The following is a 20,257-nucleotide window of genomic DNA, read 5'->3' as shown; positions in this document are numbered from 1 at the left end:
TAATTAAAATGAGCAACAAACATTTTGATGGAAAGTGCAATAGGGGGGGCAAAAAACCCTACCAAATCTATTTCAACTGAAAAACTCCCACTAAAAGCATGTGGCTTTTCTGACTACTCATCAGGAAACCATTCTTTTAGTTATATGTAATCCACTAGTCAAATTCATGCATGAAAAATGTTTCATCTTTGGCAAAAAAGAGAAAACCCATCTGCAAAACCTTTCTTGTTAACTCAAACTGATTTACAAATTACCAAATATAAGCATCCTATTCCACTTCCTTCAAACCAGTTCTCCATATTATTGTGAGCATATTCAAGAGTATACAATAAACATAAAAAGCTGCCTGAGGATGTTTACTTCATATTCATTATGGAGATTGACAGGACAACAGTAAACAGAGAACAGAGTTTGAGGATTAACCTTTATGAGAAACAATCCAAATCAGTCTGTGAGAGCTTCTTTCCTAACCTGAAACGGGAACAAACAACTCATGTTCCTTTTAGAGGGAAACGAGATTTCTAAAGGAAAGTCAGTATGTTTACCATCATTAGCCTTAATTCCTGTTCCAAGTGCAACAGTTGAAATCCTCAGGACACCTTCAAATGTCACCTGTCTTCCTAGGAAATCCGCACAAATACTGTCAGTTATATTTTTTAACAGTTAGGGACTGACATCTCTTTCTGTGCTTCATCTTTCCTGCCCTGCGCAGACACACCACGCGTGTGTTTTCCCAGAATGGTACAGCACAGTCTGCGGATGAGCAGTGACCTCTGAACGTATTCCAGTGACTGGAGATGAAAGATATTTTTGCAATGTGTGTCTTTCCTTATGATACCAGTGTCTGCTCCCAGTCTCTCAAGGAGTGATCACAGAACAGCGTACCCATCTGCATGCTGTTCTTGCAAATTTCCCAAGGGGCTGTCATGGTGTGAAGGCTCTTGCTGGCTCTCGGGGAGGCTAAAGAATGCCACCTCTCCCTGTTTAGCAATAATTCAGGATTTGGCCTAGATAAATTTATCAGGGCACAATGGATAAAGATATTCAAGGATAGATTTGTGTTTCAGTAATAGTGGTGCAAATCCAGAATTATACTGGATTTATACTTATCTGAGACAAGAATGTAATGTACACAAGGGTTTTTTTACAATACTATTGGAATGGTTTTGTATGCATAAATGAGTAAATCTTAGTTACCCTAAAACACATTACTCTTGTAGAAATGATTAAAGGACAAGATGAAAGCAAAAAAAACTCAGTCAATTGCTACTTGGAATTGCTAACCAGACTTTCCTGACTATCACTTTATCTGATGAATTCTGTTTTACGGCATATGGCTTCAATCTAAGCTCGTTACTAAACTTCTTAGATTCCTTTCGTATTTTCCTTTCATAGGAGACACTGCCTCAAGATCTAATTTATAAATGAGAAAGACTATGCTATAATTCTCAGCAATAAAGAGCAAAATATTGTCTTTGTAAACCACTGCAAAATATTTAATATGATTTCCTTAGACTGTAAGTTTCCTTCCATTCATATTCATAGAAAATTACAGTCTTTCGTGAGAGTTATTGACCTAAGACTTATTTTTCTGTCGTGCAGTTTGTGCCAACAGTTAACTACAGTATCTCTTCAGTGTCTAGCTTGCACAAATAGCCAGGGAGATATCTAACTACTAGTACATGTGCCAGTGAGTTGCCGATGAAAAATTGCGAGTGCAGTTTTATTCATTGCATTTGACAGGGAGCCCCACAGAAATCTGCAGAAGTCTACCAAATGGCCCTCTGTTGGAATAAAAAAAAGACTCATCACATTTTAAAGAAAATACTCTTGATGATCATATGGTTTAGTAAATTATAATTGCTAAAAAAAAAGGCTATTCAGTTTTAGATAACTCATCATTACAAAGGCAGTACTATTTGTCTAACACAGATTCCCTAGCATTAAAAATGTTGTGACTCATAATATTTCTGCTTCTAACCTCCTCCTTAAAGTGGCTAAATGTTTCAGGCTAAATGTTTCAGCCTCAAGCATTCTTGTTAGTACAACCTTGAAGTGCTGGGCAAAGTAGCGGTGAAGGTACCACTGAAAAGGAAAAAAGACAACCAAAAAAACCCAAATCATGAAACACAGACGGAGGAAGTAGTAGCAAGAGCAAAATAAAAAAAGGAGTTGGAATAAAGGGGGCCTCTGGTGGGGTGGGGAGAGGAGGAAAGGACTATCATCAAGAACCTCTATAGCAATTTGAAGAAAGACATTTTGCTGCTTTTTTCCCAAGCAATTACACTGGAACTATCTCCTGTTATACTGCATGTGACACAATGAAAGCTACCCACGCTATTAAAAATGAGAAGAAAAAGATCTATTTGGTGAAATGAAGACAGCACTACAAAACTTCCCAGTCCTTGCAAGACAAGGCAAAGAAAAGCTTTTATTTAATGTTGTGGCTTGTTGAGCACAGCTTCTCTTTGTGATGTGTTGCCATGCTTACAATAAACAGCTTTTGGGGTTTTCAAATGCCTCAGCTTTGCTGCAGTGTGTTTAATCACCTGCGAAAGCTGTTTATTGCCTTGTATACTTCCCCCATCATGAACATTATCCTTTAAGTATAAGGCTTTATGGTGAGCCTAAGCAGGCCAAATGATGCAAGGGTACAAGGCACTATCAAAGCTGTGTGCAAGCACAGATGAAATAAATCCATATGAGGACCATGAAAGTAAAAAGATAAGCTACAGTAATGCAGTGCAATGATTTCACAGGCACTCTGCTTATCCTTTAAAATACACCCTTGTTTGTGGAGAGCCACACTGGCAATCTCATGTGCAACTATCAAAAAAAGATGTTTGCTTTCAAAGAAACTTATGGGTGATCATGATAGACAAAGCCAGGAAGACAAATAAAGGGCATTTGCTTCTGAAGACTTCAACTAAGGTGCTTTAAAAGAGCTGCAAAAGTAATGAGAAAAGCAGAACATCGAGAAATGCATGTGTCAAGAACCTTTTCTAAAAGAATATCGAGACCAGGAACAATTAATCAAAGGCTTTTTAATGTAAGTGTTGCTTTTGCTCCTGCAACAGGCAGAGATAGAAAGACGACTGAATTCAGTTCAAATTTCTTTAAAGGTTTTTTTGCAGGTATTTTTACTTTGGTTTAGACCATAATAACATCAAGACATGCAGCAACTGTGTTGCTACTGAGTTGGATAACCAAGATACAAAATGGTGGCCAGCACAACATCAAAGAGAGCAATGGCAGTGACACACCTCTCTATTTCAGAAAAAGTCTTGCCTCACTAGAATTCCTGACTTTTGTGTGAACATTTTTTACAGAAAAGATAGAAAAAACAGTGTATTAAAAAATGGGAAAATAAACCTCACAAAAATTACGTATTGGAAGCAAGAACATTAGGCCAAATACCTTTCCTTGTCTTTAATGTTCTGAAACGTTTCCACGTGGAAGATATTTTACAGCTATTGACAAGAAGTTTGCCAATTCTTAGTCAGTATAAATTATGAATTTACTACTTCCCTCTGTGGTTTTTAAAAATCTATTTTCCTTTTATTTAGAACTTTGGCCGTTCTGTGACTTTTCTATGCCAGGAAAATTCTATCTTATTTTTTAACCGGGCTTTTGTTACGTTTTGTGTATCTCTCATTCCTCCCTCCCCCCCTAATTCATTAAATTACTGTATTCAACTCAGTAATAATTTTTTAACTTCCAGTGGCTTCTCAAGCCCACACTCAATGACTTGTACTATAGAAACATAGACTCAATAGCTAAAAGCTACAGTTTCACTATGTTACAGTCTTTTTTATGCATTAAGCTATTTTCTATTTCAAATGTGTCTATTTTGCAAAATCAGGGTTTTTTTTACTCCCTAGCAATATTTATGCGACTTAACATATCCACTGATTCCTCAACTATACCTCTGTTAAAGCAGAGGAATTAGTTAATGCTTCTGGAGAGGAGTTAGTGTTAAAGCAGCCAGAATTTAGTCAACAGACACAGACTCAAAGCAACACTGGTTGACGGAGCTTCCTGGAGGCTCCTACTCCAAGCTCCTGCTCCAAGTGGCACTATTGTTGGTCCTGCATAAAGTGGCTATCCATGGCTTCCTCTAGCTAAGTCATTCTCACGGATTTTGGGTTCAAAAGGAAAAGGAAAGGAGGGTGTACCTTGCACATAGTCCAGGACTTCAGTTTAACAAAGGATAGTTCTTACCTTTTTCCTCTGTCTTTTGCACACATTTGTGAAAGTATTGTACAGACACACACATCTACCTGAAGGAAGATGCTAAATTTTTCATTGTGGTTAAAGAAAACCCATAAAGCAGCTACAAGTTCTTTGCCTGTGCAGTGACTCACCTCTGTCCTGAAGCCACCAAAAAGCAGGACCACTGGCAATTTCATTTTACCAAAACTACCAGCATTATAATGTACCCACAAGACCCAACTTATATATCACAACTACATGACAACCTTCAGTCACAACTGACCTACTTTAGATGGAAAAGTTTTTTCCTGTGCTTTTAAATCCATCAGCAGTAAATGTTGAAAAACTCACCAACAAGCCCTTAGCTATTTACACCTGTTGGCTAGCTATACAGAACTTCCCCTCCTTTCTCAGAAGCAATACTGGTAAAGCCATATTTGTTACCCTATCTTGCTAGCAAATGCATTAAATTTACCACTTAACCAAGCATGAAATTATGTTTTCAATAATAATTCAATAAAAGCTGTATAAGCTGGGAACAATTACATATCTCATTGAGGAGTCCGGTATCACCAAGGGTGTCCATTTCAGTCATTAAATAAAGTGGGATTGCCCATCCATAGTGTATCAAGACGGAAAGCTGATAGCCCAGTTAACTTCAATGAGCCAGCAGAGGATGCAGGTAGTAAAGTTTATTGATTGGGCTCAAAATACCATAAAAAGCTAATGAAATGTAACTTTCATTTTGCAAAAAATTGCAAAATTTATCTCTCTAATGCTTTGTGGACTCTTGCTACCATGGCAGATCTTGAGATGAGAACTGTCCTTCTTATTCTGGAATTGCTGTTCCAGTTTCCTTGTTTGCAGCCAGTTTCTGTCCGCTCTAATTGGGTGCAGGTCCTCATGCTCTCAACATTATCATTCTTTTTCATAACATTTGATGTGCAAAATGCCTCTCTCTGTCTTCTCATGCTATTAAAAAATGATTGCAGCCAGACTAACAGTAGTATTTATAAAGTTTGCTGTAATAATTTGACATACTCAATATTTCATCTGGCACAGCTGTTTTATTCTCCCATTACATACACCAGATGCTGTGCTATTGTTCCTAATTTACGTGCGGAGTGTTCCGTTAAAGGCTGCTGCGTACTTCTGCACCAGGCAGCACCGGCTCACAGCTCAACAGCACGGCCCTCTCTCCCGTAATCACCTCTATGCAGCTCACAGGAAAACGGTAGTCCCAAATCTTCTAAAGATAACAGATGGCATCTGGCAGAGGCAGGAAGAAAAGCTAAAGTGCTAGCATGCATTTTGCTCCTCCCCGTAGTTCCTCTTTTTAGGAATCTCTTTAGTATATAGTTCACTGCACATCCCTTTACTCATAGGATTAGTTATGCAGGGCACAATGGTGCACCAAAAAAGGACAAACATTTTCTAGACAAAGGAGTGTTGATGTGGGAGTGGGTATCTGGTTTTACAGCTAAAGGGCTTTCAGGAAAAGACAAGGCTAAGTGGAAGAGAGGATATGAGCAAAATCCACTGGCCAAAATACTACTTAATCCTTTCAATGAGATAACCAGAGAGCCCAGAACTAGCTGAGGCAAGAGACTGGATTGAGAACAACTTAATTATCAGAGATCTGGAAATGAAACAGGTCGTAACCTGAAGAATGATGGAGATACAACTGAAATACTCCCTGACTTGTGATGATTTCTGGGTTCTTATCCAGTGCCTTGTAGAGGTTTTCACTAGAATGGCCTTCAAGGAACAAATGTATTTTGGAGTTTGTGGTGAAGAATATATTCACAACTGTGTTTCTGATTTTATTTTTTTTGCTTGGTTTGTAGGGGATCATGGGTAATTGTTAGCCCTCCAGGCAGCAATACATACAACATGACAGTCATCGAGAATGAAGGATTGGTCCTTCCATGAGGATATTATGCCTTCACTTGCAGAGGTGAGCATTCATCATGAAACTGGTTTAAGACTTCTTCCTGCTAAATAATTTCTCCTCTTCCCTTGCACTGTGTTGGGAGAGTAGAAAGAGGAGGTCATAAAGCAGCTGGACACATATAAACATCTTGGTGATATTTGCAGTGATATTCTAAGGGGAACTGAGTAAACCTTCAACTTCAAACAGCATTTAAAGAACATGACATTTGGAAAAATATCAGTCCATTCAAATACCCTGAGCTGTTCAGGCAGAAGTTTCCCCCAAACCACGGAGACCAAGGCAGGGATGCCCACCATGGCCGTTTGAGCTCCAGACCAGCTGTGCAGTGCCAACTCAGATACGCTGTTTTCATAATGTGATACCTCTCCCTGTTCTTCTCTGAGCGAGTTTTGTCACTTTCGAGTATGTTCTCTTGCAGCACACCTTTGGCCCGTCAGACTTGCTACACAGCTGTACGAGGATTTTTGCTGTGATCTTGCTCAGTAGAAGCACAGTAGTCCTTACACATGTTCTTGCATTGCAGTTTGCAATGGTTCTCAGAAGGCTTTGTGACGCTTTGCTCCCTAAGTTAAATTTATCACAATAGCAAGAAAACAGTGTACCATTTCTGTGCAAATGCTGCCGCATCTTCTAAACGAAGTTTTTCTAAAAGAATGAAAACTCCTTGGGTGAGACACTCCTTGGGTGCATTGTTAGGATTTTTATCCAAGGGATGTTACGTTCTTACTAGTTTACTAACTTTATTTTGCTTATGGTGTGGAGCTCTCAGTGCTGTACTCCCTGAAAGATATTGAAAATGATGCATTTCTGCTGGAGAAAACAGCAGACAAACACTGACGTGCAAAACGGTGGTGTTAACAGCAGCAATCTAAAGGATATGCAATTTCTTTCTTTGATATACATCTACCCATGAAATTCCCTGTTTGTTACATCAGTCCTCAGCTTTGATAGCTCCTGCCTCCACAGACACACGATGCTTGCAATGAGATGTCTATGACAAAAGGTACTGCAAATAATTCGTTATGATGGTGACAAACTGGTTGTTGACCTGTTCCCTACTTTCCCTGCACTAACCCCAGCATTTGCTGGCCGGTTTCATCCAACTCTGACAAAGAAGGTATGTTAGTGTTCTGTGAAAATTGGGTAGAAGAAAGGACCAAACCAATTTTGTCCTGAGGAACAGGCAGGTAAAACTCAGGTATTATAGACTGCTGTTAGCAGCAGTCAACTGGGCAATCAGCAGGAGCATTTGCAGACTGGTTGGCACAAAGGACTTGGAAGCAGCCACAGCATTTTCTGCCTTTGCCTTCTAATGGAGGGGATCCGTGGAGTAGTGCAGAAGTGTTAATGGAGAACAGAGGCTAAAAAGAAGCTAAAATGAGATTCTGTAGGAAACCAGGCTGCTGTTTACAGAACACTTTCTGTTAACAGAAGACTCATCACAAAGAGGCCTCCCAAAAGGTCAAATAAGAAAAAATCATTTATGACCAGTATGTAGCTACCTGAAGGACTGAGGACATTAGGGTGATGCCAAATGGGTAAGTAGATGGCATAAAACTTTGCCCAATAATAGACGACCATTCCATCTGAAATTTGGTCATAGATGCTGGCATACATCCCTGTGCTTCCGAACAATATCCTTTTGTAAACATATATATATAAAAGGAGTGTGGTGTAAGCACTATAAAAATCTTGGATGCAACATCCATCTGGTCATAGGTAGACAGTGGCTTACTTGCATTGAGAAGATTTCAAATAGACCAGATAAAGTGCCAAAGTTTTAAGCCTAAAGTTGAGACTTAGAGGCATGGTTTACTTTTGGGTGGGTAACGAATTTGAGAATCTCTCCAATATCACTGTCTTCTTCCATGCCAAATCCATCTAGGTAGTGAGGTTCTGGGAACATAGCTCCTCTTTGTAGCATTTAGATCTGTCCCTGGGCAACATCATACCAGGAGACCTGTTTAATGCAGTTTCTGTGTTTCTAATTGAGCAATACCTAGTAAATAGCCCCACATGTGCCAAACAGGGAGTCACATCCAAATCCATCTTCAGGCTACTGAAACCATGGCAGCCTGTTTTTAGTAACACGCTGAAAGAACGGATCATGAATGTATATTTGTATCAAAAGCTTAAGTCACTCAAAAGTAGCTATTAATGTCCATCACATAAATAATACGCTTTACAAAACCAAACACAAAAATACGTTTATTTGGAAAGGCTGTGATGATATCAAAAGTACCTTTGTGTGATTAAAAATAATTCACATCCTAATCCTTTTTTTTTTCAAAGGCTTCTTTGCACAGTACATTTGAACACTATTTTGAGTAGAGATCTTAAAAAGTCCTACATGAAACAGGACTAGATGAAATACTTAGTTAAGGCTAAATACTTAGTTAAGGCAAAGTATCTTCAAAGGAGCTTTTAAGTGCCACCTCAGCACAGCTGTGCTGCCCTCGGCGCAGCCCTGCACGATGCTGTGATTTAAAGTCCTGTCTGTGATACATTTCTTTGCACTGTTTGTGTGGCAGGGAACGGAGGACTGCGGAATGCGGGAACAGGGATTTCACACTCTCAGAAGCAAATTATGATGTTGATATGCTGCCTCCAGCTGCTGGCTGGTGCACAGAAGAAAAGATATGAGAGTAAAGGATATACCTATTCCTTTTTACTACACATCCGAAGAAAGTAAAGAAACACATTTTGCCCTTATTAACCCCTGCCTGCTTTTCTCCTTCCCCTTCCTCCTCATTCCCGATATATACCTCAAATATATCTACGTGGCAACATGTCACACAATTTAGTGTATTCTATGCAACATCTCCTGAATAACCTCCCTGAGACAGGTGGCACTGAGTTGCTAAAATAAATAAGAGTGCAGTATGCAGTACATCTCCTTTCTGAGCCGTATGTCACGAGTTAGAGATTAGCACTACTTACAGGATGTAGGTTTTCACCTTGATCCAAAAAGTGGCTTTGAGATAGTCAGACTTTGTGAATTCATAACACCGAAATAGAGTCATCTTTCTTAAAAAAAAAATGTCATTATCATTTAATAGTCACTTCAGATGCTTCAACTGCCTTTGTGAAACAACCCTCTCGGGGTATATCAGCACCCATATGAACTTCCTTCAGACTGTTTTCAGCTGCGATGCAAGTTATACAGATTTAAGTTGGAGAAGCCATCCCTTTTCCTATTGACAGCATTATTCAGAGCTGGCGTTGATGCAATGGAGACGAAACATAAATTCAAAAAATCAACAGTTTACCAACTCTCCTTACAAATGATGCTGTTTCTTCAGACTGATGCTTTAATCAAATGCCTTACAGTGAGTTTCTGGATTCTGAAAAATTCTGGAAAACAGACTGCAGAAGAAACCTTATATGTTCATTCACCTTTATTTGACTGCTGAAATGATGAATGATAGGAGACGGCTTTAGAAAAAGGAGGTGAGCTGAGTCCCATACACATACACACAAAGGCATACATACAAACACACTTATTTTTCCTGTAAGACAAATGTTCAAAACTGAGACAGAACAGATGAACTGGATCCTAGAGAAGACTCATGAAAATGGGACTGTTACGTATTTGGCATTTTCTACTGATATATCAAGATTCTACTTTTTTTTTTTTCTATTCTTCTATGCAAGTTTACGCAAGGAAATGTTTCTTTAACTACCTTTTTCACATTTGCCAGTTAAAACAGACTCCCCAATGATTTTTGGTAGTCAAGTTTAACTTCTTTTTCTTTTTTTTTTTTTTTTTTTTGTTGTTTAGAAGCTAAAATGTCCTTTGTCAGACCTACATTGATAGTTTGGGACTGTTTCTTGTTCAGGGACACAAGCAATAACTTGATACAGAAGCTGGATGTAAAACTGTTCAGTTATAAACGCTTTCAGTTGGAAGTTACATAGAACAAACAATAGTTACAGATTCCAACACTCCCCTAAGTGACACAGAGGGCCACCACTCATCTAAGCAACACTACTATGAGCTATGATTTTCTGTCACTTTCTGCACAGGAACAACATATCCCAAATAAAAAAAAAGGCACATGCAAAAGGATAATTTTCTCTTTCCGATTTTCTTGCAAGGCCTGCAACCCCCTGTAATACACACTGTCTCTTACATTAAGAACAGTTTCTTACCCCCAATTTATGTACATTTTCTTCCTCTGCTCCAGAATCATCAACTGATGGTTCTCCTTAGCCTGCTGAATGACACACAGCTTAAATACCCCCACTACTTTACCAGCCAGATCCCAGTTTGATGAGGAGCTGCTGATCCACAGATTTGTTTTTGATTATTAGATACGGTTCATTGACTACTGCTTCAGTTTTCTCCCTTAAGCTCCTTTCTAGCATCTAATCCTAAAACACATAGTTTAATTCTCTTATCTATAAGCAGACCATGCCTGCTTCAATCTTCGACAATCAGCGATTAACAGTTCCAGGAGGAAAAACAATGAACTGGCACTTTAACACCAAACCGCTTCTCGAAATTCTGAATGGCACGTTTGTCTGCCACAGCAATTTGTATTTCACCCTGGCAGCAGCGTTATTTATGCCCACCTTTTCTAGCTTACAGCAGAACTGATGTGTCTATTATAAAGTACCTACTCCTGCCTCGACCACGTTCAGTGTAACACAATACAGGGACACGTGACTGAGAACTGTGATCTGTCGTGCTGGAGACACAAAACCAAAAAGGAGTTTCACAAGCAACTCCTTTCTGTAGATTGGATATAAGGAAGAAATTTTTCACTCAGAGGGTGGTGAGGCACTGGAACAGGTTGCCCAGAGAAGTTGTGGCTGTCCATCCCTGGAAGTGTTCAAGGCCAGGTTGGATGAGGCTTTGGGCAACCTGGTGTAGTGGAGGGTGTCCCTGCCCGTGGCAGGGGGGTTGGAACTAGATGATCTTTGAGGTCCCTTCCAACCCAGACCATTCTGTGATTCTATGATTCTATAAGCACCAGACGTGCAATTATTTTGTGCCCAAGGCTCCAGCCACAAAGCAGGCTTACTTAACCTTAACTTTCTTAACTTCTACGTGAATGAACTGGTGATAGTTTATTTCCTGCTTGTTTTCACTTATCTGTGGTTGCTCCAACCCAATGACAAGCCAGTCTCAAGTCCATAGCTTTAACCATTTTGAATGAAAGTGCCAGTTATGTAAAAAAAGGAGAACTTTTCCCCCACGTTCCTCAATGGCTGTGTCTGATTCCAGTTTGTCAGGAACTGAGTCTCTTACAGCTCACCCTTCACAGCTGCCACCAGCAGCCCACCAGCAATCACTATGCTGCTGTCTGCTGACTGTTTGGAAAGTCGACTTAGTTTCTTTCTCTCACAAACAGATCTTCAGCCAAAATATATCTCCCACCTACATAGGCAGGAGACACCTAACATACATTATAAAGTCTGCTCTCTCCATGGATAAACTGGTTTCTTAATCTACACTCTGTTATAGAATTCCACAGCAATTTGTAAGTCTTCAGAAAAAATAGCTTGGATATAAATACATATTGGATACAAATACATATTGGATACACGCTATAAAGGCTGATCAGCTAAGTCAGTCTTGCCACCAACTTCAACTGGTGAAGAACCAAAACCACAGTCAATACACGGTTAGAAGTGCTATTTATTATGCAACATTATGCAATATATTCACCTGCCAGGCGAGTAAGCTGCAAAGCTCAAATGTTGAACTCACATAGAAGAATAAACTAATACTGAAATACAAAGAACTGAACAAGAATTATTTTGAACTATTGATAAATAATTATTTACTTATCAGTTTAAAATAATTCTGAGCTGGGCTTATATTGATTACAGAGAGAAAAAAAATCTGTCTTCGATGCTGTGTAAATTATTCTTCAATGTTTAAGAAACTGTTGCAATGCTGTTTTTAAACAAAGGCCATGTTAGCTACTACAGCTATTTAAAGTTCTGAACATGTCCCCTTCCTAAAGGATTGATAACTGAACATAACAGACATCCAACATTTGCTTTCGAAGAAGAAAAAGAAGTCTCCAATATACACACAACTAGCGATCATAAAAACTGCTTTACAAATTGCAGCCTTTTGCCATTGAACAGAGAGCACAAAATTGTAAAATGCTGAGGCCAGAATTTATCAGGAGGAGAGGTATGTGGATTCTCATTAGTTCTGGTTGGCATGGCAAGCGTTTTGCCTCAGATGAACTGATGGCAGCTGAACAATAACCTTATATGCGCTAGAATCTTCCCCAGATATCTTGACTTTGATAGTATGATTCAATTCTGTGCACAAAATGACATGCAACATCCCCATCCATTACAGCAGGCTCTCAGTATAAAACATTTATTTGATACTGTGCCAAAAATACCCACTTTCAAGAAATATTATCATATCTTAGTAAGTTTCAGTATGTCATACATTTATTATTTTATGTTTGTAACAAAAAAAGCAAAGAATGAATCATTCTTCTGAGACCAGGAAATGTGTTTTAACAACGCTAAAATACAAAATTGTGTTCTATTTAAAGCATACGGTGCTAGGACACTTGCACACCTTTACTATGATAGCAGATCAGTGTGAGAGAAAAAATCTTCAGCCTCTTCGTATCAGTGGTTATAGTCCCAAGTACAGAATCAAGTCAAAGAGAAAATATGTTACTTTTACTTCTGTAAGGCTTGAAATAAGTATCTGAGTTTATAAATAGACTTAAGTGCAGGAGGAAATAAATACAAGTAAGATACTATCAAAATAACGCATGATGTATATTAGAAGATGGAAAAAGGGTGTTAAGAACAAAGTTGGTACTTTTGCAAATTCTTCTGAGTATCTTAAACTATTTAGTAGTTGAAGGTCAGTTGCTGTTTCAATCTCTTTTTGAAGCTACATAATTAGGAACTGAAAACAGGAAATGAACTTATTGAAATAAACAATTGAGGAGGGAAAAAAGCAAGCAATGGACAAGCCCTTTGGCTAGTATCAGCTACCCCACTTCGATAATTTCACAGACTCTTTAACCTGCTAATGGATCTACTGCCCCACGTCCGTAACAGCAGATTCCCTTCATGTTTCAAATAACATCCCACTGAATGCATTCCCAGGGTTAGCACACCCACCTTTGCAAGGATACCACGGGTTCCTTTTAACTCCTGTACAACTGCAGCTGAGATACAGTTTAACATATAATTTGAAAGGTACTTCTGCCAAAACGAGAGGATATCCTGAGCTCTAAACCGGAGCACAATATAGCTTGTGGAGTAAGCCCACTGAATCATTTCTTGCCAAATCTGGTATCTCCTAGGAAGTGTCCCACGGCAGCCAAGCGAGCTTGTTTTATGACACTGGACAAGATTAAATGTCAAGCAGAGTAGTTATACTGGAGCAAAAAACCCCTTGATACTATGAAGAAGCTGTAAAAATCCATTCTTGTGCCCATTCAGGACTCCTTTACGATTTCAGTGGTGCTCCGCTATCACAGACAACCAGAAATTTAGAACATACCAAGATGCACATCTGAGTCCCCACATATTCCAAATTGATTCAATCTCAAGAAAGGATCACTGAAGTGAGAAGGAAACAGAAGAGGTCTGGACTCTGAATATATGTTTTGTCCTATATATGGTCTACTAACAGCAAAGTTTGCAAGTACCTCTGAGATAATACTTTGCATTTTTTCCTGTTCTGAAGTCAATGACAAGGACGAATAAACAAGTTACTTTAACCTGCTGGTTTGATTTTATGTTCACTTACTAACACATCTGAGAATATGCAATACCATGGAAGTATTAGAAATGCTGAACAATTATTTAAGCAGCAATACTATATTTCATTTTTTATTCATTAAAGTTTTTGATGTTTGCATCAGACTTTTGACTTTCTAAAGCCACTCTAAATCAAAACATCATATTATTAAGCCCTCTAAAAATTCATCACAAATCAGTTTACAGATGACATTGATGTCTTATTGCTATCCATTCCTCCTGGACCATTTCTAACAATTCATTTTTTATATTCCTGCAGTGCTGAAATATGGTTCACACCAGTATCTGTCCTTTTAGTAATCACCAAAGCAAAGCTCGGCAGTTGTCATATATTGCACTCTTGAGAAAAATGCTAGTAATACTCTGAATTGATTGAACAGCATGGAATCAGAACTAGCTGGCAGAGAAACCATTTAACTGATTTCAATTCATAAATCTCTTTTCTGCTATCTTATTTTAGTTTAGAAACTGCTAAATATCACCATTATCTTGTGATGCATAGACTGAACCAATTATTTATAAAGATATTAATTTAAATAATATGTGATTGCATTCATTAATGTCCCATATGAGAAGACAGACTTATGAAGCTTTCTGAGTAACTTTCATTTATGCACAATGAGCTAGAGAATGTATATAACAGTCCTTGGCCAGCAGATATTGATTTATTTATTTCCCCAGAGGTTAACATCAGGTACAATGGCCTTCCTTGTCTTAAAAATAAAATGATTTTCAACACAACTTTACCCATTTTAAACCACAATTTAAGTCCTTGAGCATGACATAAATGATTAGGAACACATGGAATCATTTGCATGACAAGGTTTAATTAATGGCCAGGGATGCACTAAGTGTCTAAAGCAAATGTTGTTACTTAATGTGATGTTAGGAGAAAAAAAATAAGTATGGACAAGAACTGTAGTTCAGTCTTAAAGAATTTTGGAAATAGGGCTCTTGAAATTAAGCCCACAGAGAAGGAGAAGATCAAAGTCAGAAGAGCTACAGGTAAGTCAGGGCACAAATTCTGTGGGAGTAAAGGCAGAGCTTTTGGAGGAGAGAGATGCCAGCACTGGTGACTGGAGGAAGACATCCCAGCATCTCAGTGGGAAGTGAGGTGGCCTGTTCATCCACTGCCGTTATCCATGACAGCCCAGAAATCCCTGTTTTGGAGACTGAAACCCACAGTGCTGCCTAAATGTCACTAGATTACAATGGCTTATCAGTAAAGTTATTCTGTTGCCGGGTTGCTGATTGCTTTGGTGCTTATGTGAATCCAAAGAAAAAAAGCAGAGAAAGTGAAATGGTGTTTTTCTTTGTGCCAGAGTGGAGGAGTGTGACTTGCATATTAATAAGGGTTTGTATTGTTTATTAAAAAGGGCTGTTTATCTGAAATGGGCTGCATGTTAAATTCACTAAAATGGATAATCAAAAGACAAAGCTGGGCCTGAGAGAGAACTGAAACTTAGGGAGTTTCCTCAAAAATAGCTTTTCTTCTGGGGAATTTATCTGCATGTAAACTCATTAAATATCTTGTGCTGAGATTCTGGATCTTGAAATCCAATTATCTGTATCAATGATATTCAGCCTTCAGGACCTGAAAAGCCACTTTCTAAAGAAATGGAGAAGCACAAACACACAAAACAACACAACACAATTCAGTGTAACACCTGATGATGCTCCAGTTGTGAATGCATGACCCGATACCACGCTGCAATCACTGGACAGCACAGAAAGCAAGGTATTATTGCTTGCTGGAACTTTATTGTGAAAAATTGGACTAAAGAAGTATAAAATTTGGCATATTGCACTGCCATCCCTTTTGCTCCTGAATGGAATGGGAAGACATTTTTTCTCAGCCTCAGATCAGAAGTAGCTATGAAGTCACCTGCCATGTAACAGCCCACAGACTGTACTTTTCTCCCCTTGCAGGCTGCAGGGTAAGAAGACAGTGATGTTGTTCTTCATATTCTCCCTTCAGACTACTCCTTTTCTTTAGAAACAAGAAATTATTTTTTTTTTTCTCCCAAGTGGTCAAAAAACTCTAGGAAGTCTCAATCTAGTTTACTAAAATGTCTTCCATTACTAATACTGAGATAAAATAAACTCTCTAATGGAATTGACTAGAAAGGTATGTACTTAAGTGTAATCCTTAGTCATAAATTCTGTAATGGAATGGTTTGGAACAGTTTTAGTCTGCCGATGTGGAGATCTAGAACTAAACAGGTAACTGGTTTACAGCAATTAGGCAATGCTCTCCACCCCCAAAACCAAAGGCCCAAGAGAAACAAGTGACGAGGAATAAAAGAGTTAAGAGGAAGCATTAAGTCAGTGATAGTGTGACTCAGGTATGTGTTATGTGAATTTCTCTAGACTGGACTTGGATTCCGTTCATTCTTATGTTAACTTCAAGAGCGAAGCACACAAAGTAGAAATGTTGTTTTCAAAATTAGAACTCAAATAAAACTGATTTCTACTTTAATAGTGCAAAATTTTGTTAAAAATTCTGTTACTGTTCCAAGACCAACCGTACTGAACGATTCCTTCCATCTAGCTCTGTTAAGGCTTGACTCTCCTCCCAGCTCCCTTTCCAAAAGAGGTGTATAATTTTGACTTTGTGTGCAAGTAGCTGTCTCTCTTGTTCACTGTGCATGTAAGCCAGCTTATTATAATTTCGATTTGAAACCATATCAAATCCCTTTTTATTTATTCATCATTTTTCTAAGGATCAGTTCCATAAAATCCTTTCATATACAGCATAATCATAGTTAAGTCTTGTCTAAGAAATTCCCTGGCTGCTATAGCAATTGGTTCATTGCCCTGAAAACTGAAGTGCTTCAGCCCCTATGAAACACACCTCCACTTTTAACATGCAAAAAACATTATCAAAAAAGTGAACACAAATATACTACCTGCCAAATCAAATCCTCACTGAAGCCTTAACTATGAGCAAAGAAATTTTTTAGGGCATTAAAATTGCAATCTTTTCCTCAAAGGAAAATTTTGATACAACCATTTTAGAAACTGCTCTAAAACAGACTAACCACAATGAGAACAAATCCTGTTCTTGTAACATGATAGAAGGCCATCACTGTTGGACAGGAGAAGGATAATTTGTGAGCGTGGTAAGAACACCTATTACTGATATAGCATCTCCCAGGCCATGGGTGCCTCTGATATTTTATTAATAATCAGGCATTTGCTCCATCCTGAGCTAGTACAAAAAACCTGGTCGAATTCTTAGAATTGCTAAAGATATTAAATATTCTGAAATTCCTGTCTTTGACATACTGACAACTTCCATGTCATTTTGTTCTTGACTTTCATATTACGTCATACTGTAATTTAGAAATAATCTGAAACGTCTGCTATTTATGTAGCCTTTACATAAATAGCAGAATCAATATAACTCTTATTTGTATCAACATGCAAAACCTCAAGGCATTTCTGTTTAAAAAGCAAAATGTACATATTACTCTGAAATTTGGGCCGTAGCTGGAACCATCACTGTCCTTCAGTACGGAACAATACCTCCATTTTATCATTTCTGTGATGAAGCTTACATCGATTCCAATGTATGTGCACATGTACCACCAGAACCTCAGTGGGAAGTACACAGCAAATTCCTAACATCTCATGCTTTTTCCAGCAGAAATCTCATTTGTCAAGACAACAGGAGAATATAAATCATTGTGGAATAACCTTTTGTTGGAGTCTCTGCTCATTCTGATATTGTAAGTCACACTGCCTTTTCATCTGCATTGTTCTGTATTACAGATTGCATAAAAGAGAACTGCCTGCATGGAATAAGCAACAAAATCTTTAAAATACTCTTTTAAGCACCCCACATAAGGGAGGCAACACAAAATCATTATGAACTAATGACTCTTTCCAAGAGTACTAACAGGTTCAAGACGTTTTATTTATAAAATAGCTTTAGAATTGAAAAATATCAACTCTCCAGCTGGATAAACAGAATTGATAACTCAGTTATTTGAGAATTGTCCTCAAATTTCCATACTGTGAATACATTCTTTAGTGAAAAAAAAATCATTAAGCATAAACAGGATCAGTTTGTTTTTTGAAATGCTTTGAATGGCAATGTAGGAGCCAAAGAGATCTCCAAAATTTTTTTTGGCGCTGCACTCCAAAATTTCTCTGTACTCCTATTTTTTAGTAAGTATAAATATTTTAGTAAACATAAACAAAAAGAATGAATTAGCACCTAATCTTGACAATGCAGAAAATATTTTTAAGAACCATGTATGTAAAATGTCCCTAACGATGCTATTGATGTGAGCAGAGATTATTAAAAGTGAAACATCCTCGGGATCCAGATTGCTTTCACTGTTTAGATTTGTTAACCTTCTGCATTTTTCCACTGACATACAACAGTTTCAATACTGCTTCTGAGCACGGGGTCAGCAAGCACAAATGCACATGCTTGAATGTTTTTCAAATTCATAATCATACACAATTTCTTGTGAATTATTTTGACATATATACATGCATTAGCACAATGCTTCAATATCTGAGTTATGAAAACTTGTAGAAATATTTACCGAACTTTTGTTTTTAAAACAATAAAAACCTCATGTAAATTTTAGCTCCTAACATAACTCAGACATAGCATAAAAAAGGGAGGATATGATCACTGATTAGCATCTATCAGCAGCATTTCTATATGCACACATCCCTCAGACAACGATCTCCACCCATTTGCAGAGCATCATTTTGTGAAGATTGTTTCTTCCACCTTTAATCCACATGGACTAGCCTGGAAGTCTAGTGCCTGAGCCGCAGGTACGCACTTTATCTAACCCAGAATGACTCTGGTTTCATACCTGAGTTTATTAAGATCTACTTTAAAAATCTGGGTAAACAAGATAAGCGTTGGTCAGAAATAGAGATTAATAAACTGGCCAGCTGTAGCAGTCACTTTTCATCTGATCCAATATCCTTGGAGATTTACTTATGATCTATTGAAACAAACGTTGCCATTTTGTTTTCTAATTAATATATGTGAGGAGAGATCCAACAGAAGAATCTTATGAGTGCCAATATGCTCTATATAACACAGAAACAAGATTATTTTTTGAACATATCTATCTGCCTGTCCCATGCTGAGATACATATCTCAGTTTCTTTTATTTCATAACATAAAGAAGCTCATTCATCCCTTCCTACCCCTTAACATGATGACACTGCAATTTTATCCTGATTTAGATGAATAAAAGAAGGTCCTGGCCATCTTAAACACTGCTTTTAGAGTAGCACCTTTCAAATGCCACTCAGGATGAACTCCAAACTTAATTATAAACGTGGAGTTTCTAAGTGAGATGCTGTTCTTCCAGACAGCAGTTTCAGTAACAGTTAATACAAAAATATAAATATGTGCTAAAGACACCTAAAAATATATGTTCACTCTCTCTCCAGTAGTGCTGATGTGATTTGCAAAGCGCTGTGTTGTTGTTATTCTGCCTCAGAGCTGATCGAGATAAAAGTGTAAACGCTTTAGAAATACAAAACACAGTAAATGTTTGTAAAAGTCTACCAACTTCTCGTTATGATACCAGAACACGACAGAACACATACCTTCCTTCCTCCTGTGTTTATGCGAAGTGGAGTTAAGAAGGGATCAAAAATCATATGGCTGGTTTCAATATTGACAGGTGACTGTCTTTTCCCAACAGAGCAAAGATTCCAAGCTGAGTTCACCAAACCCCAAAAGGAGGGAACTGCAAAATATAAAAAAGTGCAAGTTTAAGACAAGTCTGGAAATTCTAGAGAAACACAAGGCATGTAGAGAACCAGAGAATTAAACTTGTCCTACCACCTACATACATACACTGAAACTGAACACAGGCAAATTCATCTGGCACTTGAAATTTAAAACTTCATTCGCAAAGACCAAAACATATTGTTTCATATAGTCTTGTATCAGGAATGAAGGAATTTTTTTTCTTCTTTTGAAGGTACCTAGATACATATCCCAGATCCAGTTATAAATAGTTCCTTTGCTGTTAGTATCACAGAATATTTATTGAGCAATAGGAATGTGACTCATGAGTCCTTATGCTAACTTTGCACACATACAATGTGTCCTTGGACTGAAACTGTTCCATTCTACTCAACTTTTTAAAAGTGTTCATATTTAGTAAAATTCTTAATAAAGCCAGCATTATTACGACAGAAGCTCACACGTCGTGATCCCAGAGAACAGGATTGCTCTCTAGACTGGTTCTACTAATTTCTATTCCATTCACCCAAACCTTTCTTTAGTCAAAGTTTTGTTCTTAAAAAAATCTTGTTGGAAGAGCCATACTCTGGTGG

General features: G+C 38.0%; 1 protein-coding gene across 1 annotated transcript in view; it reads right to left on the bottom strand.

The window, feature by feature from the left end:
* CA10 (carbonic anhydrase 10 (inactive)) overlaps nt 1-20,257 on the bottom strand; it is a 199,030-nt gene that overhangs the window by 98,388 nt on the left and 80,385 nt on the right. Inside the window, exon 3 of the mRNA XM_086624162.1 lies at nt 19,520-19,662. Within this exon, the coding sequence (XP_086480288.1) occupies nt 19,520-19,662 (143 nt within the window). The remainder of the gene's footprint in view (nt 1-19,519; nt 19,663-20,257) is intronic.

Source organism: Tauraco erythrolophus, chromosome 20, assembly GCF_009769465.1.
Source record: "Tauraco erythrolophus isolate bTauEry1 chromosome 20, bTauEry1.pri, whole genome shotgun sequence".
Classification (NCBI taxonomy): Eukaryota; Metazoa; Chordata; class Aves; order Musophagiformes; family Musophagidae; genus Tauraco; species Tauraco erythrolophus.
Note: the sequence above shows the minus strand (reverse complement) of the source record. Positions and strands in the feature narration are given on the sequence as shown.